Source organism: Pseudophryne corroboree, chromosome 5, assembly GCF_028390025.1.
Source record: "Pseudophryne corroboree isolate aPseCor3 chromosome 5, aPseCor3.hap2, whole genome shotgun sequence".
Taxonomy (NCBI): Eukaryota; Metazoa; Chordata; class Amphibia; order Anura; family Myobatrachidae; genus Pseudophryne; species Pseudophryne corroboree.
Window position 1 is genome coordinate 765,565,878 of NC_086448.1, and position 21,847 is coordinate 765,587,724.

Genomic DNA, 21,847 nt, shown 5'->3' on the forward strand with positions numbered 1-21,847 from the left:
CCATTCACATCAGTCCCTGCCCCAGTGGAGCTTATAATCTATATTCCCTAGTACACACACATTCACACTAGGGTTAATTAATGTGTGTATATAGAGATATAGATATATAGATATATAGATATATATATATATATATATATATATATATTTTCAAACTCTCCTTGTGTAAAGATTAACATTACTGCCTCACAACACTGTGGTCTTGGGTTCAATTATCATCACAGCCCCAACTGTGTGGAGCTTGTATATTCACCCAATCCCTGAATGGGTTTCCTCCATTGTACTCCAGGTTTCCCCCATACGACACCAAGAAAAAAAAAAAAAAAAAAAATCAATTACCGGTAAGTACCTAGTGTGTGCATGTGGCAGGGAATATAGATGGTGGGGCAGGAACGGATGTGAATAGGCAATATTCTCTGTAAAATGCTGTGGAATGAGTGTGCCCTACATAAATAACTGGTAATGAATACATCACTTCTTGGAAGAGGACCTCCACCCACCATTACCCGACACCACACCCACCTGCTGCAGCTCACCGTGCAGAATGACATATCAGCCCAGTCCTATTCAATAGAGCAAAAAACTATTCTCCATAGCTAATTGAGGGCACACATCACTCTAGGCCTGAGCTCCAACAACAGGATAACAGACAGTTTAAGGGGGGTGGGGGTGGGAAGGATTATACATCCTAAACTAGCGTCACTCCTCCCACTGCCATGTAGGGTTAGATATAAATTGCAAAGAGAAAAGAGGTAATCATTCCAGGAGTAGAATAACCGAACAGAACTCCCACATGTGGCATTGAGCAGAAAGTTTGGTGTCCCCTAATTGACTCCCAAGAAAAGGAATGAACGGTAAAGAAATCCCTTTTGCTCCTTCAGCCAACTGGGGGACACAAGCATCAGTCCACAGATGCCCCAAAGGCTGTATGATGAAAAGGAAAAGAAAAAAAAGACACTTTCCGCAAAGTGGAGAGAATGGAGGAAAAATAAATTCTGCCAGAACAAAAATATCCAAGGAGAAATCTTTTTAACGTCTAAAAAGATCCCAGCCAATCAATCTGTTAGATGTTCAACAGAAACCCTCTGCTACCGTGATCAGCAAAATAATTCAACCAAACCGCAAAGACAGGAAGAGAACGAAAGCAGCCTGTTCATCAATGCTTAAGTGTTGCCTGAACCATCGGAAAATGGTTTCACATGGATCGGGCATCTTCTCTGCTACCACTGTGAGGACTAATAGAAGATAACCCCTAGCAAGGCCCTCATGACATGCCCATGTGTCTGATGAAAGTTCAGGATAGACAGGCATATTTCATGTTGGCTGTGTAATACTACTGCACCCTACAGCAGGAAACTCTGTACAGCAAAGAGGAGAGGCATTCCAATGTCACACCCTTGTAATAGGTGACAACCACACAAAAACCTATCAGTATGTTCAAATGCTTTAAAATAATACAAATAAAATACATCCGTATTTCAAGGACTAATGTAACGGTTCTAGTAGCTAATAAAATCACTGCTTAAGTCACAAATGAGTACATACTGTATAGCTATCTGGTCTAAAAGTGGGACGACATAATCAGACATTCCCTAGTAATGATCACAGACTGGCAGAAGTTTATGGGGTATATTCAATTAGCGTCAGATCCATTCCGACATGCATTTATCAGAATGGATCAGACAACACCTATTCAAATCTCATCCCAAGTAGACTTTTTCAAGTCAAATTGAGATGAGGGACCCAGAGGAGTAGAGGAGGGGGGGGGGGGTGCCGCAGGAAGACTGAGGAGACCTGCGCTACAGTAGCGCTGCAGGAGGATGTCACATAGCCGACCGACCTCACACCAGTGTCCACCCGGCTCCAGCAAGTGTGACCTCACTTGCTGGAGCCGGGTGGAAGCTGCCGTGAGCGGCGCGGCTGTGTGACATCCTGCTGCAGCGCTACTGTAGCGCTGATCTCCTCTATATGCCCGCGGCTGTCCCCCCCCTTCTCCTACTCTAATCCCTCATCTCAGTCCGACATTTTTTTGTGTCGGACTGAGATGGTCAAAGGGGGACACAAGCAGGTGGATCGGCAGCTATTCAGCCGATCCACGTGCTTTGACAAGTCGATTTCATCGACTTGTGGAAAAATTTTGGGATATATTGACAGACAGATGGCAACTTTCGATTTTAATTGAATATACCCCATTGTGTACAATGAACAATCATTTCTATCTTTCTTTTTTGATTTGCTTCCATAAAGTCAAAATCTTCATAAATTAGGCAGAACTGATGTTATTAGTAATCGACCGTAACCTCTTCAACACAAACATGTGCACCAAAAAAATAATAATAAATAAATAAAAAACAGTGTCTAGGAGATACAATACCCATATCATCAATATGGAATACACACAAACCAGATTAGACACAAGGGACATTTCTGCAGTAAAACAGTTACACAATAAAAGTTGTGAGCACGTTTTCCCTTTATACGCTTGGAACAGATTAGGTGAAGACAAAACACAGGATGAAATACGCCCAGACAACAGAGGTGTGGAAGAGCACATCACTGCAGTATCCTGTATAGTAGGCAAATAGTGAAATTGCTAAATAAGCGCCAGCTTGACAAATAGTGACTGCAAACAAAATAGGCAGCTACCTAAATGGAATATGTAAAGCAGACAGCATGTTACAGCCACTATTCTCTTTTGACATTCATAACCCTTCTTTAGTGAAGGATGGCCAGCCTGGAAAAATTGTACAGTGCCTGAAGACTGATCAGAATCCGAAACATAGAATACTGTATATTTAAATGGTCCTTCTGGTTTCCCGTCTATAAACGGGATTACTTCCTATCATATAATGGAGTTCATTAATGGCTGTTGTAAGTGACTTGGAGTGAGTTCTCTCTATGGTAACACTGCTGGAGGTTACCATGTTCTTATATTAGATCACACCCACAAAGTCACTTCAACTGCTGTGGGAGACATTCCACGGCGTGCACTCTGGGCTTCACAGTGGCATATGGGGATCTGTGTGGAGGTTTTATGTTCTCTCCATGTTTGCAAGCATACTGCCTGCAATGAGCACGTGTGATCTAATTTATAATTAAATAGGACCATTAAATGGGGTCATTACACACTGCGCTGACCCTATAGAGGTAGGACTACCAGAATTCGTATCATACAGTAAGTATATTTACTCTTCATAATAACTCTACATTGTGTAGAAGTAAAACACACCGTATCAGAGGTTACCTGTTTTCCTGCCATTTTCTCCTCAGAGTGAAGGGGCAATATGTAATGTGTAAACAAGGGTATATTTATATAAGCCTTCATTTTCTCCTGAAAGTGATACAATAGGTGACATGTTATAAAGCAGGCTGGTCATTTTTCTCAGTTTTTCTCCTCAGCGTTTTATACAAGGTACTGTAGTTTTATAACTTCCATAGTAAGAACAGGGAAGAGAAGATGATAAATGTAAACACACGTTCCCTTCCATTAGCACTATACATCACTGTGGAGTGACAGGTTGTTGGAGATTATATACATTACACAGCTGTATGATACCAACACCCTGACATTGTGATAACACAAGGGGAATTCTAAATTCAATTCAGCATTTGTTAAGCTCCGGGGATTAGTGCCCGGAGCTATTCAATTGACTGCGCCGAGTAAAACCCAATTAAGTCAAGAGATGCAATTTACTGTGGCTAACGGCATGGGCTTAGTCGCTGTAAACTGCATTTTCCCGATTTAAGTGCTAGATACAAAGCTGTTACCACATGCTTTCACACCGCGATTAGCCCTGAGGAATAAGTTAGCACAGACTGACTCACATCTCAGGAGTGTGCAAACAGAAATCCACTAGCTGCGGGTTTCCAGCGAACAGCAATTGAATAGCTCCGGCCACTCAATCCCAGAGCTCAAACTGATGCCACAGCCAAGACTAGCTCGCATGTGGTAATAGACTATGTAGACAGGGCATATTAATGGCAGCCAGAATAGATCTCACATGGAGAAAACATTATGGCGATTGTTCAGACTGTCAACTGTCACATTTATTTATGACCAATAATAAGACATTCGCATCCAGAGCCTAATCTAATTACATTATTTCATAGGTTTTCTTCAATGTAGCAGTGTAGGTGATACAACCCGGAGAGGAACATTCTGCACAAATAGGAGAGAGAAGTCTTGGTCTATTTGCCTTAGTATTACAGAGGGAAAAGGTACAAGCACTGAGAGAAAGGTTCGGGGAGGTGCATACAAACTTCAGATTCTACTCATCTCTCTGTATCAGGGTGATTACATATGATTAGGTAGGTACAACAGGAGACACACATAGGCCTTTGTGTTATTGACAGCCATTTATTTCTTGTACCTCGTCAGAAAGGCTTCAAACCCACTGGTGTCACAAGCGTTTTTGCTGCATTTGTAATGCTAGTGTAATACACGTAAACGGATCACAAAATAGAAACCAATGTTTTGGCAACATGATACCATAACCCCTGGCGTGTATTAGAATTTGGATGTGTTGCTTCATTTCAAAATGCATCTTATGCACTAAAATTTGCATCCAGTAGGTGTAAGGGACTTTCAACCACCTCTGAAACACTAGTAGCAACTGCATGTTAAATACAAACCTGCGCTGTGACCAATTCCAGTTTGGTGCCTGGAAGAAACTAAATTATGCAAACACTGGGACTCTGCTGTCTGTGCGCATGCTTCATACCAAGATGCTGTTAAGGGAATAGTCAGCGAGAGCCTCAGCGCACCACATCACTACACGGAGGGTAACCACCAATATATCCTACAGTAGGTATGGATGATGTAGGGAATTGAAAGTCAGGGAACAGAATCTTCACACACACAAAAAAAAAAAAGAAAGGGAGACCAGGAAAGACATTCCCTGTTTCTAAGGCACTTGTAGACCTGACCCCGTCTGGTAGCACATGGAAGAGCTTAGAACTGCATAAAAGTTGGAGGAGACTGCGTTAGTCTTTCAGTACGCCTACGTTTATGGAGCTTACACCCAGAAGAATAACTATATACCATAGAAGTCAGAAGTAATACTATGCTCTATAGTATAGGACTAGGCGGATGAACCCCTCCTGCACTGTGAGCTGCCGTGGTGTCTTCACATAAGCTGTGCAATTAAGAAACAGATGATCCAGGGGAAGCAATGCCCAAGGATGGACGACACATTCAACTTTTAAAAACGGTTTAATCCCTCTATATAACCATGCCCTCTATAACAAGGAGGTACACATTAAAGGTTGGATTTTTCTTGCATACAAGTGAACAGCTCTCACCTGGGTACCCACAGTGATATTTGGCATTGAGGAAATTCCAGCGCTGGATTTGGGTTTCTTGTTTTTCGCTCGCACCTTTTCAAGCATTTTTTTTCTCTGGCTGAAGGGTACAACTCCCCTAGGGAAGGACAATCCACTATATTAGACTATAAAAAGCTTGTATGCTCTCAAGATGCTTGGTCACGCCAAACTAGAGCATTTTTGCAGTAACATTACATGACACGAGAGAGGGGACAGACACTGCTCAACTCATTCGTACCAAAAGTCCCAACATCTGCATGAATGTGCACTAAACAAGACCAATGTGAAATCTCAGCTAACACTGCAGATTCAAATCACGTAAGTTCTTGTTTTTCAAACCCTTTCACAAAGTTTCTAGTTTTTTTATGTAGATCTCAAAGAAATGTGGAAAGCTAGAACTGTTGTGAAAAACGTTTGAGTATGTGCTATGTACAATTATATTAATACTTTTAAAATAACTGATGAAAAATGTATAAAAATAAATATAAAAACCCTAAATGAAATATATAAAAAATATTGTATAAAAACAATTAAATCTGTGATAAAATATATAATATATTCAATTATTTGAAAAGTATTCATTTACACACCACTAAGAAAATGTGCTGTAAAACACCCAGATATGGTGGTCATACATTTCTATTAAAATTTAATAATTTTGTTCATAATCCGTATTTTATCTTTAAATTAGCCAACATGTATTCTATTGGGTATATTTAATTGAAGTCGAAAGCTGCCGTCTGTCGAAAAGACGGCAGTTTTTGACTTTTTTTAGGTCGGAAGGGGTTCCGACCTATTCAATCTAACCCCAAATTATTGGACAAGTTGAGGAATTCGACTTGTTGAAAAGCACGTGGATCGGCGGAATAGCTGCCGATCTGCGTGCTTCTGTCGAAAATAGGGCCAAAACCGACAGGTTTTGGCCCCCTTTTCGACCATCTCAATTAGACTTTAAAAAAAGTCAAATTGAGATGCGGGAGCAGAGACGGGGAGAGGAGGAGACGGGGGGAGATCCGCGGGTAGTCGGGGAGAGCAGCGCTACAGCAGCAACTAGCAGTGTAGCCGGAGGATTTGTCACAGCCGCCGCTTGCTGGAGCCGGGTGGATGCTGCCGTGAGCGGTGGCTGAGACAACCACCGGCTACACTTGCTGGAGGCCACTGTTGCCCCCCGTCTGCCCGCAGCTGTCCCCCCTCTCGGGTCCCTCATCAATTCAACTTTTTTTAAGTCAAAATGAAATGGGCATTGAATAGCCCTTGTCGGATCCATTCCGACAAATGCATGTCGGAATGGATCCGACCTCAATTGAATATACCCCTATAAATGTAATTAACAATACATGCTGTGTTTCATGCCCATGACGCTGCCAACATAAAGCAGGTATCATCTGAGCTGCGTCACATAATACCTAAACTTCTGGCCATACTGGGCCAATTACGGCAATTATCAAAAAGCCAACCATCCGACTTTGTTCAGATTACTACCCAGATTGTTCCGATATCGCAGTGCGTCTAATCCCAGACCAAACGCCCAGCACCACAACATGAGTAGCCAAGTTAAGTGTTTCAAGAAGAGAGGACACAATAATTCAACTCACCACCAATAGAGATTATTCTCCAGCTGAGCACAGGTGTACAGAGCACAGCAATGCAGGGAAACTATCTTCTCTCCCTGCAGCTCGGGGAACACTTGCGCCATGTGTTCTAATTTTGAAGCTACAGAACTTAGTGTCTCATCAACCCAGGTGGCAACCTAACACACAAAAGAACAAAGCGTTTAAAGTAACGACTTCTTGCACTGAAAAAAAAAAAAAAACAGAACAGAAGTTGAAGGTGCCCAGAGTACAGTGAGGGTGTGTTCCCGCAAATGCATCCCACAAGTTAGATAACATATGCGCCTATCTGGTGGTAAATTTCTTGTAGGGGTCCACCTTAATGCAAAACATGTACGGATGACGACGATCAGTGGTCACTTCCTTCTGGCAAAGTGCATGTGGTTCCCACGGACTCTACTGCTATTAGTCAGATGATCTCAATTGATTCACGTTAAGCATTGTTATTTCCAAACAGCTCACAACAAGAAAGCACAACTTAATTAGTCCTTTCATTTTGCATCTAGTTCTAAAAGCCTTTTACATGGTAATTGCAACTTTAGTAATAAAATTGTATGCATTAGGTACTCTAACTTTAACAACTACCACCACCCTGGCAGAGATAGACCATTGCAGCAGGGTCTGCCATTCATAATTGTAAAGAAAAATATAGAAAATATAGGCACAGCAGCCTAACAGGGCACCCAGCTCCTTCAGAGGATTTTAGGCTGCTGGGGTAGCCAGTGCTCAACCACCACTTACCATACCCTAGTGTTCCTGTGTATCGCATGCATTAACAAGAAATGAGCCTTTTCTGGTGGGTGAATTATATGCTTGCGATTTAAGCTGGGTACACACTTAATGCCGACAGGACAGCTGATGTAACAATTAATCGGCCGCCGCGTACACACATGCAGTCATTTGCCGGTTCGTCCCGTTGAACGTGCAGCACACCTGATAGAACAACCCGGCAAACTGCGGTAGCGTGAAGTAGTGGGTACACACTAGATGTGCCCAATAGGTCAGTCCAATCCGCTTAGTGTGTACCCATCTTAAGATGGAAAACCTGACCGACTGTGCATGAGCCCAAAGTGAGCACTTTATTCAGGAAATCTGTATCTGTATCTGATCTCAAATTTCACACCTTAACATTTCTAAACAAGGCAATGAAAAGGATAGGAGTCAAGGTGTGTACACACGGTGAGATTCGGGCTAAACCCCGATTCTCACTATGCGATAGGGTCTAGGTCGGTATCGCAAGCAAAAATAACTGTGCTTGCGATACTGGCTTTGTACGATTTTGGCTAAGTGTCAATTTTTATCATCTTTCATACTAGATAGTCAAAATTGACTTGCCTGCACAGTCTATCTGGGCTTGCGATACCAACCTCGCGGGACCACACATCGGGATCGCAAGGTGACTTTCACCTTGCGATCTGCACTAACTTTCTTTGCGATTTTGACTACATGGTCAAAATCACACAAAAAAATCTCACCGTATGTACACACCTTAAGAATGCTAATGAAACTATCTAAAAAAACTGAAGAAATTCAATTAAAAAAAAAAAAGTTACAGTATAAATCTCAAATAAGCCAAACCTTATTGCTTTCTGTAGCGACCGTAGCTCGTATGCTATTTGCTGAAAGTAGAACAATTTTCTCATTTGCCAGACCCAAGAAAGTTGTTCTTGGATGATGCAGCAAAGGATTCTGGAAAACAAAATAGGTAAGTGGGAATAATTGTCAAAAAGATTTTGTACACATGAAAAGTTCCAAATATCAGTTCAATGCTGCAGAATGCTTCAGACAAACACAGAAATTACTAGTTTAACACACAAACGGATCCATCCTAGGGTGGAGATTAGATTGCATTTGTGCATATATCCCAACCCCCCCAAAAAAAATGGCCGACAAATATAAAGCACAAACCTGTGGATTCCTATATGGTTCAGATTCCAACCACTTCCACTGATACAGCTCTCCCTTACTGCTTACAGCAACTAGTTCTGAGTACAGGGCTCCGATTGAAATGAATTTTGTTCCATCCTAAACACAAAAACATGAACATTAAAAGAAAACCTTTATAGTATAATAATGAAATTATTTTGTTGTTAAAAAAAAAAAAAACCCACATCAATACTAGTCTCCCAGGAACAAATAAATAAATGAATGAATAGTGGGGTTTAAACACTAGCTTGCATAACCCTCTAGTGATAAACCCCCACATGCCATTCTACTACACCTGGTACCTTTAATGTGCCGCTAACTGTTGGGCTTTTGCGAATGACTTACACACTACATATTCATATTTACATTTGCAACCTATTTAACAGACAGGTAGCACTATGCTTAATTGATCATTAAAAAAAAAAAAAAAAAAATAGACCGACAACCGAATCAAAAACAATTACCTTTTCAGGCCACCACTGCAGATCTTCTCCTAGTGACACTGGACTCAGTATAGGGGTGTTCTTCTTGTCCAAATTGGGTTCCCCTTCTTTACTAGTGGAGCCCCTTTCATTATCGAATGAGGCCCCATCAAGCCATCGCCTCTCACGCAAGCGTAAAACTGACTCGCGTTCACGCAACAGTTCAGAGTCTCTTTCTAAGGGAAGAAGGAGAACTGGTATGCAATTGGGTCACACCAGTGGGATAAAAGTAAGCCAATCTCTATTAAAGACCCTTCTTATCTAGCAGCAAGTAAAGCTTACGTATGCTCAACAGAAATGATCTCCATTACTACCATTTCTTGATATGCAGGGTCACATAACTATGTTTTGGCAGCAAAGTCTGACTCTGAACTACAGGAGGTATCTTGGCTAAGGACTATAAAACTAATGACAAATATTATGCTTCTGTACTCAGCAAGGGGAAATCTGAAGCCATTGCCATCAGTCTTGAAGGAAAAACAAAAAATGATAATAGCTTAGACAGGAAGCATGGTTAAGCCCTAAATGGGATGTTTAATGCAAGACTAACTACTAAGAGGGTCAGGAACTAGAATAGGTAGTGTACATAAACCACAGAATGTGGGGATGGTTCAGTTTAACATCTTAATGGGCCAGTGACACCAAAATACATAAAAGGACCATCTACAAGGCACTATTACGCATGTAATACAAAAGCAAATTTAAAATAAGAAGCAAAAATCAGGATGCAAGCCTCAAAGTGACTTATCTGGAAAGTTGGAACTGATGAATGACCATCTGCCAATGAATCAATTAAAGTAAACAGACAAATCAATAACAATTTCAGGTTAGGAATTCAAATCTCAGATTATCTGATATCTGCTCTACCAATCTGAAAATGAAACATTGCCAAAAGGTCTTGCATGCCATTCGGCACATCCAGATAAAGCCTGTGCGTTAAGACTGTATTCTTAAACAGATATGATCCTTGTAACTTTTGGAGTGACTGGGCCATAAAGGGACTTTTTGGGACTGCGTTACGAGCTCCTGGTGCTGCGCCTAGGGCGATAGGAGAACCAGATCACAAGGGAAAAGCTGAAAGACTAGGACATAACATGGCTAATTTCTAAGAAGACAAAGGCACAGAATTACCTCTAGATGAGCCTATCCTGGAAAGTGAAGAGCGCCGAAAGGATGGATAACCAAAGTAGCTAATATCTTCTGAAAACATAGCATCAGCATCAATTATGACACTTGGGTGAGCAGAATGAATGTCAGCATCCAGCAGTGACATAAGATCCTCTATAAACACAAGGATCACAAGCCGTCATTAAGCAAAATATGAACACAGAATGCCATGAGACATTTCACTACAGTCACTAACAAGCCCCCAACTGAGGCCACACATCCAATAATAAACGTGTAAACATAATGTGACTGAGCTTCCAAAGGCTTTTAATTGCCCATTAGAATTAGGTTTCAGCAACTAAGACCACCTCTAATCATGTCTAATCGGTGGGCCAAGGAAGCCAACACTAACCTCCTGGCAAGTAGGATTCGCTGGCCGTGTCGTCTCCGTCATCCCCATCTTCATCGTCCCGACTCAGGAGATTGTTTACAGCCAGGTTCACATCAAGATTTGTTCTCTGGAGTTCTCTTATAATAACACTTCGAGACTTTCCTTGAAGCACAACCTGGGCCTGTAGAACACAGAGAAGGGGGATTGGCTGGGAACAAAACTAACCTCATTAAAGAGAAGAGACTAACTCACAAATAGATCATTATTTATAGAACTGTAATGGTCTCAAAATCATGTTGAAATTAAAAGTCCCAACTATAGCCATATGCAAAGTGGCAACTATTTTAAGGTGTATACATGTCAATAACAGCAGCATATCCCCCTGCTTTACGCCACACATACATACTTTTTCCCCAAACACTTTCACTATTAACCACTTAACTGACGATTTTTTTCACCAAAAACCGCTCAGAAATTGTCTGAATTTAACCCTATCCAAAATGATTTGTTTGAAAAAAAACAACACATTTTTAAACATCGATTAGGAACATCGACCATCAGAACATCGGAAACATTGCGACAACCGCGGCTTTCATTTTGAAAGCCGGGACAGCCTCTCAACATAGTACAATGGCTCAAAGAGGGACTCCTGTAGAGCCATTGCACCTTAAGAGAAGCTAGGCAAAAGCCCAGATCCAAGGCTGCATGCAAGAAAGACAACACCTCGGAAATTAGAGAAACCAGAGGAAACCCAGTCAAAGTATGCCCACCACACACAATAATGGATCCTTGCTAAGGAAGATATCCTGGCGCAGAGAATGGTTTTGATCACCGAATCAGAGAAATCTCGAGCCCTAAGGATAGAGGTTTCAAAAGACACCCCATTAAAAGCCAGACGGTAAATATTCAGATGAAGACAGTCCCCGACAGAGATCATGCCCGAAAGGGAAACAGCATGGAGGTGTGATGGATAGGCTGTGTAGGTCCACGTACAAGGCTCACCTGGGCCAGTCTGGTGTGATAATGGCTGTGATACCTTCCTGCTTCAACTTGTGAAGGACCTGCAGAAGGAAAGACACATGAGCGGGAACTTCCAGGGCGTCCACTAAGATAGCTCCCGGGTCTCTGGTGCGGGAGACGTAAAGAGGAAACTTGTTGTTTCGTCAGTAGGCCATAAGGACTGTGTGTAGACGCCCACAACAACGAATTAGCATCTTGAACACAGTGGGGTGCAGAGCCCACATGCCCAAGTGAACACCCTGCCTGCTGGGGAAGTTCGCTTCCCATTTCTTGACTCCCGGAATGTAGACCGCAAATATAGCTGTAAGAAAGCATTCAACCCAGTGGAGGATACTACTGGCTTCTTTCATCGTCCTGTCACTTTTGCTACCGCCCTGATTAATGTGAGCCACCACGGTAGCTTTGTCCTACTGAACTAGGACTACTTTGTACTGAAGGAAAGGTCGAGCCTGACGCATCGCCCGGTAGACCGTTTGAAGCTCCAGAGATATGATAGGGAGCACCTGCCTCCTGAACCGCCCACCTGCCCTGCAAGGTGTGGCTTCCAGAGACAGCACCCCAGCCACAGAGGCCAACATCTGTGGATAGAAGAACCTAATCCTGTATTAAGAATGGGCGACCGATGTGGAGGTGGGAGGCCTGGAGCAACAAGAGAGTGGCGCACCTCCAGGGACAGAACGACTGTCTGGGATTTATGCTGTAGAGAAAAGCAGTTCCACCATTGTAGAAGTTCCAGATGTAGCGGACAGGCATGGAATTATGTGTATTCCATAATGTCAAAGATGGAGATTAGCTTTGTCAGAATACGCATACAAAGGTGGATTGAGAATGCATTGACGCAGAAAGTGTCCGAGGAGCTATTGAAGAGATTACAATTTGTCCGTGGGGAGGAAGACTCACTGAGCCCTGGAATCTAGGAGGGTTCACAGATGAAGAATCTCCTGAGACAGAGCAAGGTTGGACTTGGGCCAATTGATCAGCTAACCGTGTGACAGTAACAAGTCCATGGTGACACAGATCTTCCTGAAGAGTGTCCAGAAATGGAACCAGCAGGAGTAGGTCATCTAAATACAGCAGGATTTAGATCCATCACAGTCATGACCTTCGTGAACACCCGAGGCGCAGTAGAAGGTACAAAGGGCAAGGCCGAAACAGATAGTGGTCCTTTTTTATTGCAAAGCGGAAGGACCGCTGATGGTCCTTCCCGATTGGTATATGCAAGTAAGCATCATGTATGTCCAAGGAGACCATGTATTTGCCTGGTTCTATGGCCTGCATGAGGGAACTAAGCAATTCCATCCTCAACCTGAGAACCTTGAAAAGGTAGGAACCCGTCCCGTCATGCTGCAGGTTTGTATGCCGGTTTAGGAGGCTGGCGGAGACCTGACCAATGGAAGAAAAGCCCTGAACTCTTGAAAAAAAGTTGACCTTTCAATTTTCCCTGGGTGAAAGGAATGAAAAGAAATCCTTTGGTTTTCAGAGCAGCCGAGGGAAGAAAAGCTGTCTCTGAAGCCACAGCAGTGGCAAAAATCTTTCAGTATAGGCTCAAGAAGAACGTCACCTGAGAAGGGTAGCGTTTCCAACTACTTCTTGGACTTGCTGTCTGCTCTCCATGTTCGAAGCCACATGGCCCACCTAGAGGCCACTGATGAAGTGGAGACTTTAGAAGAGAAAATGCCCAGTTCAATAGCTGCCTCACCCAGGATAGCCCATCCTCCAGGGAATCCGGCCAACTACCCAAGGCTTGGACAAACCAGGCAAGCAACAGAGAGGCTGCCCACCCAGGCTCTTGTGGGGGCCCTACTTCAGAACTCGACTCATCTTGGGAAGGATGCACCAGATCGCGGTACAACCCGCCACTTATGGCATGGATACTAATCGCATATGTACTAACATACGCGATTAGTATTGCAAAGGACAGCTCTCCCAATAAGCGTTGTCCTTTGTGATGCGGCTGCTGGTCTAAAGCCAGGATAAGATCTGTGCATGCGCAGACCAGCGGCGGCCACAGGGGATGCTGGGAGGGTTCCATGACTGATCCCTTTCCACATTGCATTGCGGAAGCAGCCCTGACAGCAGATACCTGCCAGACAGAGGCAAGTACATATGAAAATGAGGAAAAAAAATCTAAAAACAGGGTTTTACCGCATATTCACTTTAGTAGATTCCGCCCATTGTGTCTCCGCAGAACACCGGTCACATAGGCCAGTGTGATCCTGAGCCATACATGAAAACATTTTCTTTACAAGTATAAGCACGCAGCATTCTTCTTGTGAAACTTATGGATCACATACAGTAGCTTCACTGAAGTGAAAATCACACAGAAAATAAGATTTTAAACCTACTGGTAAATCTTTTTCTCCTAGTCCGTAGAGGATGCTGGGGACTCCGTAAGGACCATGGGGAATAGACGGGCTCTGCAGGAGACATGGGCACTAAAAAGAACTTTAGATATGGGTGTGCACCGGCTCCTCCCTCTATGCCCCTCCTCCAGACCTCAGTTAGAGAAACTGTGCCCAGAGGAGACGGACAGTACGAGGAAAGGATTTTTGTTAACCTAAGGGCAAGATTCATACCAGCCCACACCATCCACACCGTATAACATGGAATATACCTAACCAGTTAACAGTATGAAACAAAACAGCATCAGCTAACGACTGATCCTAACTACAACATAACCCTTATGTAAGCAAAAACTATATACAAGTCTTGCAGAAGATAGTCCGCACTGGGACAGGCGCCCAGCATCCTCTACGGACTAGGAGAAAAAGATTTACCAGTAGGTTTAAAATCGTATTTTCTCTGACGTCCTAGAGGATGCTGGGGACTCCGTAAGGACCATGGGGATTATACCAAAGCTCCCAAACGGGCGGGAGAGTGCGGATGACTCTGCAGCACCGATTGAGCAAACATGAGGTCCTCGTCAGTCAGGGTATCAAACTTGTAGAACTTTGCAAAGGTGTTTGAACCCGACCAAGTAGCAGCTCGGCACAGCTGTAATGCCGACACACCTCGGGCAGCCGCCCAAGAAGAGCCCACCTTCCTAGTGGAATGGGCCTTTACAGAATTTGGTAACGGCAATCCAGCCGTAGAATGAGCCTGCTGAATCGTGTTACAGATCCAGCGAGCAATAGTCTGCTTCGAAGCAGGAGCGCCAACCTTGTCGGCTGCATACAGGACAAACCGTGCCTCTGTTTTGCTAATCCGAGCCGTTCTGGCCACAAATTTTCAAAGCCCTGACCACATCAAGGGACTCGGAATCCTCTAAGTCCCGCGTAGCCACAGGCACCACAATAGGCTGGTTCATTTGAAAAGATTAAACCACCTTGGACAAAAATTGAGGACGAGTCCGCAATTCCGCTCTATCCACATGGAAAATCAGATAGGGGCTTTTGTGAGATAAAGCCGCCAACTCCGACACTCGCCTAGCCGATGCCAAGGCCAACATCATGACCACTTTCCAAGTGAGATACTTTAATTCCACCGTTTTAAGTGGTTCAAACCAGTGAGACTTAAGGAACCGCAACACCACGTTAAGGTCCCAGGGTGCCACTAGAGGTACAAAAGGAGGCTGGATATGCAGCACTCCCTTCACAAAAGTCTGTACTTCTGGGAGAGAGGCCAATTCCTTCTGAAAGAAAATGGATAGGGACGAAATCTGAACCTTAATGGAGCCTAATTTAGGCCCAAATTCACTCCAGTCTGTAGGAAGTGAAGGAAACGGCCCAGATGGAATTCTTCCACAGGAGCATGCCTGGACTCACACCAAGATACATACTTCCGCCATATACGGTGATAATGTTTTGCTGTCACGTCCTTCCTAGCCTTTATCAGAGTAGGAATGACCTCATCCGGAATGCCCTTTTCCGCTAGGATCCGGCGTTCAACCGCCATGCCGTCAAACGCAGCCGCGGTAAGTCTTGGAACAGACAGGGACCCTGTTGTAACAGGTCCTCTCTGAGAGGAAGAGGCCACGGATCTTCTAGATGAGAGGAAGAGGAGGAAACAGACCGACTGGAACACCCACGGTGTCACCAGGGCGTCTACTGCCACCGCCTGAGGGTCCCTTGACCTGGTGCAGTACCTCGGTAGTTTCTTGTTGAGGCGTGACGCCATCATGTCTATCTGAGGTAGTCCCCACTGACTTGCAATCTCTGCGAAGACTTCCTGATGAAGTCCCCACTCTCCTGGATCGTGTCTGCTGATGAAGTCTGCTTCCCAGTTGTCCACTCCCGGAATGAAGACTGCTGTCAGAGCGCTTACATTATTTTCCGCCCAGCGAAAAATCCTGGTGGCTTCTGCCATTGCCACTCTGCTCTTTGTTCCGCCTTGGCGGTTTACAAGAGCCACTGCGGTGATGTTGTCTGACTGAATCAGAACCGGTAGGTCGCGAAGCAACTTCTCCGCTTGACGAAGGGCGTTGTATATGGCCCTCAACTCCAGGACGTTGATGTGAAGACAAGCCTCCTGGCTCAACCAGAGACCTTGGAAGTTTCTTCCCTGTGTGACTGCTCCCCAACCTCGGAGGCTCGCGTCCGTGGTTACCAGAACCCAGTCCTGAATGCCGAACCTGCGACCCTCTAGAAGGTGAGCACTCTGCAGCCACCACAGGAGAGATACCCTGGCCCTGGGGGACAGGGTGATCATCTGATGAATCTGTAGATGTGACCCGGACCACTTGTCCAGAAGGTCCAATTGGAAAATCCTCGCATGGAACCTGCCGAATGGAATAGCCTCGTAAGACGCTACCATCTTCCCCAGAACTCGAGTGCAGTGATGCACCGACACCCTTTTTGGCTTCAATAAGTCCCTGACCAAATTCATGAGTTCTTGGGCCTTTTCCATCGGAAGATAAACCTTTTTCTGGTCTGTATCCAGAATCATGCCTAAGAAAGGCAAACGAGTCGTTGGAACCAACTGTGACTTCGGGATATTGAGAATCCAGCCGTGCTGTTGCAACACCTTCAGGGAAAGTGATACTCTGTTCAGCAACTGCTCTCTTGATCTCGCTTTTATTAGGAGATCGTCCAAGTACGGGATAATTGTGACAGCCTGCTTACGCAGGAACACCATCATTTCCGCCATTACCTTGGTGAAAATCCTCGGGGCCGTGGAAAGCCCAAATGGCAACGTCTGAAATTGGTAATGACAATCCTGTACAGCAAATCTCAGGAACGCCTGATGAGGTGGATATATGGGAACATGAAGGTATGCATCCTTTATGTCCAGGGACACCATATAATCCCCACCTTCCAGGCAGGCGATGACCGCTCTGAGCGATTCCATCTTGAACTTGAACCTTTTTAAGTATAGGTTTAAGGATTTTAAATTTAAAATGGGTCTGACCGAACCGTCCGGTTTCGGGACTACAAACAGGGTTGAGTAATACCCCATCCCCTGCTGAAGCAGGGGAACTTTGACCACAACTTGTTGAAGACACAATTTTTGAATTTCATTTAAAATAAGAATTTACTTACCGATAATTCTATTTCTCGGAGTCCGTAGTGGATGCTGGGGTTCCTGAAAGGACCATGGGGAATAGCGGCTCCGCAGGAGACAGGGCACAAAAGTAAAGCTTTCCGATCAGGTGGTGTGCACTGGCTCCTCCCCCTATGACCCTCCTCCAAGCCAGTTAGGTACTGTGCCCGGACGAGCGTACACAATAAGGGAGGAATTTTGAATCCCGGGTAAGACTCATACCAGCCACACCAATCACACCGTACAACTTGTGATCTAAACCCAGTTAACAGTATGATAACAGCGGAGCCTCTGAAAAGATGGCTCACAACAATAAAAACCCGATTTTTGTAACTATGTACAAGTATTGCAGATAATCCGCACTTGGGATGGGCGCCCAGCATCCACTACGGACTCCGAGAAATAGAATTATCGGTAAGTAAATTCTTATTTTCTCTATCGTCCTAGTGGATGCTGGGGTTCCTGAAAGGACCATGGGGATTATACCAAAGCTCCCAAACGGGCGGGAGAGTGCGGATGACTCTGCAGCACCGAATGAGAGAACTCCAGGTCCTCCTTAGCCAGGGTATCAAATTTGTAGAATTTAGCAAACGTGTTTGCCCCTGACGCAAAGTTGTAAAGCCGAGACCCCTCGGGCAGCCGCCCAAGATGAGCCCACCTTCCTTGTGGAATGGGCATTTACATATTTTGGCTGTGGCAGGCCTGCCACAGAATGTGCAAGTTGAATTGTATTACACATCCAACTAGCAATAGTCTGCTTAGAAGCAAGAGCACCCAGTTTGTTGGGTGCATACAGGATAACAGCAAGTCAGTTTTCCTGACTCCAGCCGTCCTGGAACATATTTTCAGGGCCCTGACAACATCTAGCAACTTGGAGTCCTCCAAGTCCCTAGTAGGTGCAAGGCACCACAATAAGCTGGTTCAGGTGAAACACTGACACCACCTTAGGGAGAGAACTGGGGACGAGTCCGCAGCTCTGCCCTGTCCGAATGGACAAACAGATATGGGCTTTTTTGAGAAAAAACCACCAATTTGACACTCGCCTGGTCCAGGCCAGGGCCAAGAGCATGGTCACTTTTCATGTGAGATGCTTCAAATCCACAGATTTGACTGGTTTTAAACCAATGTGATTTGAGGAATCCCAGAACTACGTTGAGATCCCACAGTGCCACTGGAGGCACAAAAGGGGGTTGTATATGCAATACTCCCTTGACAAACTTCTGGACTTCAGGAACTGAAGCCAATTCTTTCTGGAAGAAAATCGACAGGGCCGAAATTTGAACCTTAATGGACCCCAATTTGAGGCCCATAGACAATCCTGTTTGCAGGAAATGCAGGAAACGACCGAGTTGAAATTTCTTTGTGGGGCCTTCCTGGCCTCACACCACGCAACATATTTTCGCCACATGTGGTGATAATGTTGTGCGGTCACCTCCTTTCTGGCTTTGACCAGGGTAGGAATGACCTCTTCCGGAATGCCTTTTTCCCTTAGGATCCGGCTTTCCACCGCCATGCCGACAAACGCAGCTGCGGTAAGTCTTGGAACAGACATGGTACTTGCTGAAGCAAGTCCCTTCTTAGCGGCAGAGGCCATAAGACCTCTGTAAGCATCTCTTGAAGTTCCGGGTACCAAGTCCTTCTTGGCCAATCCGGAGCCATGAGTATAGTTCTTACTCCTCTACGTCTTATAATTCTCAGCACCTTAGGTATGAGAAGCAGAGGAGGGAACACATACACCGACTGGTACACCCACGGTGTTACCAGAACGTCCACAGCTATTGCCTGAGGGTCTCTTGACCTGGCGCAATACCTGTCCCGTTTTTTGTTCAGACGGGACGCCATCATGTCCACCTTTGGTATTTCCCAACGGTTTACAATCATGTGGAAAAAACTTCCCGATTAAGTTTCCACTCTCCCGGGTGGAGGTCGTGCCTGCTGAGGAAGTCTGCTTCCCAGTTTCCATTCCCGGGATGAAACACTGCTGACAGTGCTATCACATGATTTTCCGCCCAGCGAAAAGTCCTTGCAGTTTTTGCCATTGCCCTCCTGCTTCTTGTGTCGCCCTGTCTGTTTACGTGGGCGACTGCCGTGATGTTTTTCCCACTGGATCAATACCGGCTGACCTTGAAGCAGAGGTCTTGCTAAGCTTAGAGCATTATAAATTTACCCTTAGCTCCAGTATATTTATGTGGAGAAAAGTCTCCAGACTTGATCACACTCCCTGGAAATTTTTTCCTTGTGTGACTGCTCCCCAGCCTCTCGGGCTGGGCTCCGTGGTCACCAGCATCCAATCCTGAATGCCGAATCTGCGGCCCTCTAGAAGATGAGCACTCTATAACCACCACAGGAGAGACACCCTTATCCTTGGATATAGGGTTATCCGCTGATGCATCTGAAGATGCGATCCGGACCATTTGTCCAGCAGATCCCACTGAAAAGTTCTTGCGTGAAATCTGCCGAATGGAATTGCTTCGTAGGAAGCCACCATTTTTACCAGGACCCTTGTGCAATGATGCACTGTTTTTAGGAGGTTCCTGACTAGCTCGGATAACTCCCTGGCTTTCTCTTCCGGGAGAAACACCTTTTTCTGGACTGTGTCCAGAATCATCCCTAGGCACAGCAGACGTGTCGTCGGGATCAGCTGCGATTTTGGAATATTTAGAATCCACCCGTGCTGTTGTAGCAGTATCCGAGATAGTGCTACTCCGACCTCCAACTGTTCCCTGGACTATGCCCTTATCAGGAGATCGTCCAAGTAAGGGATAATTAAGACGCCTTTTCTTCGAAGAAGAATCATCATTTCGGCCATTACCTTGGTAAAGACCCGGGGTGCCGTGGACAATCCAAATGGCAGCGTCTGAAACTGATAGTGACAGTTCTGCACCACGAACCTGAGGTACCCTTAGTGAGAAGGGCAAATTTGGGACATAGAGGTAAGCATCCCTGATGTCCCGGGACACTATATAGTCCCCTTCTTCCTGGTTCGTTATCACTGCTCTGAGTGACTCCATCTTGATTTGAACCTTTGTAAGTTTTTTTTTTTTAGAATAAGTCTCACCTAGCCTTCTGGCTTCAGTACCACAATATAGTGTGGAATAATACCCCTTTTCTTGTAGTAGGAGGGGTAATTTAATTATCACCTGCTGAGAATACAGCTTGTGAATTTTTTCCCATACTGCCTCCTTGTCGGAGGGAGACCTTGGTAAAGCAGACTTCAGGAGCCTGCGAAGGGGAAACGTCTCGACATTCCAATCTGTACCCCTGGGATACTACTTGTAGGATCCAGGGGTCCTGTACGGTCTCAGCGCCATGCTGAGAACTTGTCAGAAGCGGTGGAACGCTTCTGTTCCTGGGAATGGGCTGCCTGCTGCAGTCTTCTTCCCTTTCCTCTATCCCTGGGCAGATATGATCTTATAGGGACGAAAGGACTGAGGCTGAAAAGACGGTGTCTTTTTCTGCAGAGATGTGACTTAGGGTAAAAACGGCGGATTTTCCAGCAGTTGCCGTGGCCACCAGGTCCGATGGACCGACCCCAAATAACTCCTCTTCCTTTATACGGCAATACACCTTTGTGCCGTTTGGAATCTGCATCACCTGACCACTGTCGTGTCCATAACATCTTCTGGCAGATATGGACATCGCATTTACTCTTGATGCCAGAGTGCAAATATCCCTCTGTGCATCTCGCATATATAGAAATGCATCCTTTAAATGCTCTATAGTCAATAAAATACTGTCCCTGTCAAGGGTATCAATATTTTTAGTCAGGGAATCCGACCAAGCCACCCCAGCTCTGCACATCCAGGCTGAGGCGATCGCTGGTCGCAGTATAACACCAGTATGTGTGTATATACTTTTTATGATATTTTCCAGCCTCCTGTCAGCTGGTCCTTGAGGACGGCCCTATCTATAGACGGTACCGCCACTTGTTTTGATAAGCGTGTGAGCGCCTTATCCACCCTAAGGGGTGTTTCCCAACGCGCCCTAACTTCTGGCGGGAAAGGGTATACCGCCCATAATTTTCTATCGGGGGGAACCCACGCATCATCACACACTTTATTTAATTTATCTGATTCAGGAAAAACTACGGTAGTTTTTTCACATCCCACATAATACCCTCTTTTGTGGTACTTGTAGTATCAGAAATATGAAACACCTCCTTCATTGCCTTTAACGTGTGGCCCTAATAAGGAATACGTTTGTTTATTCACCGTCGACACTGGATTCAGTGTCCCTGTCTGTGTCTGTGTCGACCGACTAAAGTAAACGGGCGTTTTAAAACCCCTGACGGTGTTTTTGAGACGTCTGGACCGGTACTAATTGTTTGTCGGCCGTCTCATGTCGTCAACCGACCTTGCAGCGTGTTGACATTATCACGTAATTCCCTAAATAAGCCATCCATTCCGGTGTCGACTCCCTAGAGAGTGACATCACCATTACAGGCAATTGCTCCGCCTCCTCACCAACATCGTCCTCATACATGTCGACACACACGTACCGACACACAGCAC

General features: G+C 44.9%; 1 protein-coding gene across 9 annotated transcripts in view; it reads right to left on the reverse strand.

Moving 5' to 3' along the window:
• UBR5 (ubiquitin protein ligase E3 component n-recognin 5) overlaps positions 1-21,847 on the reverse strand; it is a 253,650-nt gene that overhangs the window by 157,521 nt on the left and 74,282 nt on the right. For 4 of the 9 annotated variants that reach the window (XM_063924221.1, XM_063924220.1, XM_063924222.1 and 1 more), the window contains exons 7-14: positions 10,860-11,019; positions 10,472-10,621; positions 9,323-9,534; positions 8,841-8,957; positions 8,511-8,621; positions 6,918-7,072; positions 5,302-5,419; positions 3,245-3,331 (exon numbers count right to left, since the gene is read on the reverse strand). In XM_063924221.1, the coding sequence (XP_063780291.1) occupies positions 3,245-3,331; positions 5,302-5,419; positions 6,918-7,072; positions 8,511-8,621; positions 8,841-8,957; positions 9,323-9,534; positions 10,472-10,621; positions 10,860-11,019 (1,110 nt within the window). The remainder of the gene's footprint in view (positions 1-3,244; positions 3,332-5,301; positions 5,420-6,917; positions 7,073-8,510; positions 8,622-8,840; positions 8,958-9,322; positions 9,535-10,471; positions 10,622-10,859; positions 11,020-21,847) is intronic. The other 5 variants (XM_063924223.1, XM_063924227.1, XM_063924226.1 and 2 more) reach the window with 5 other exon arrangements.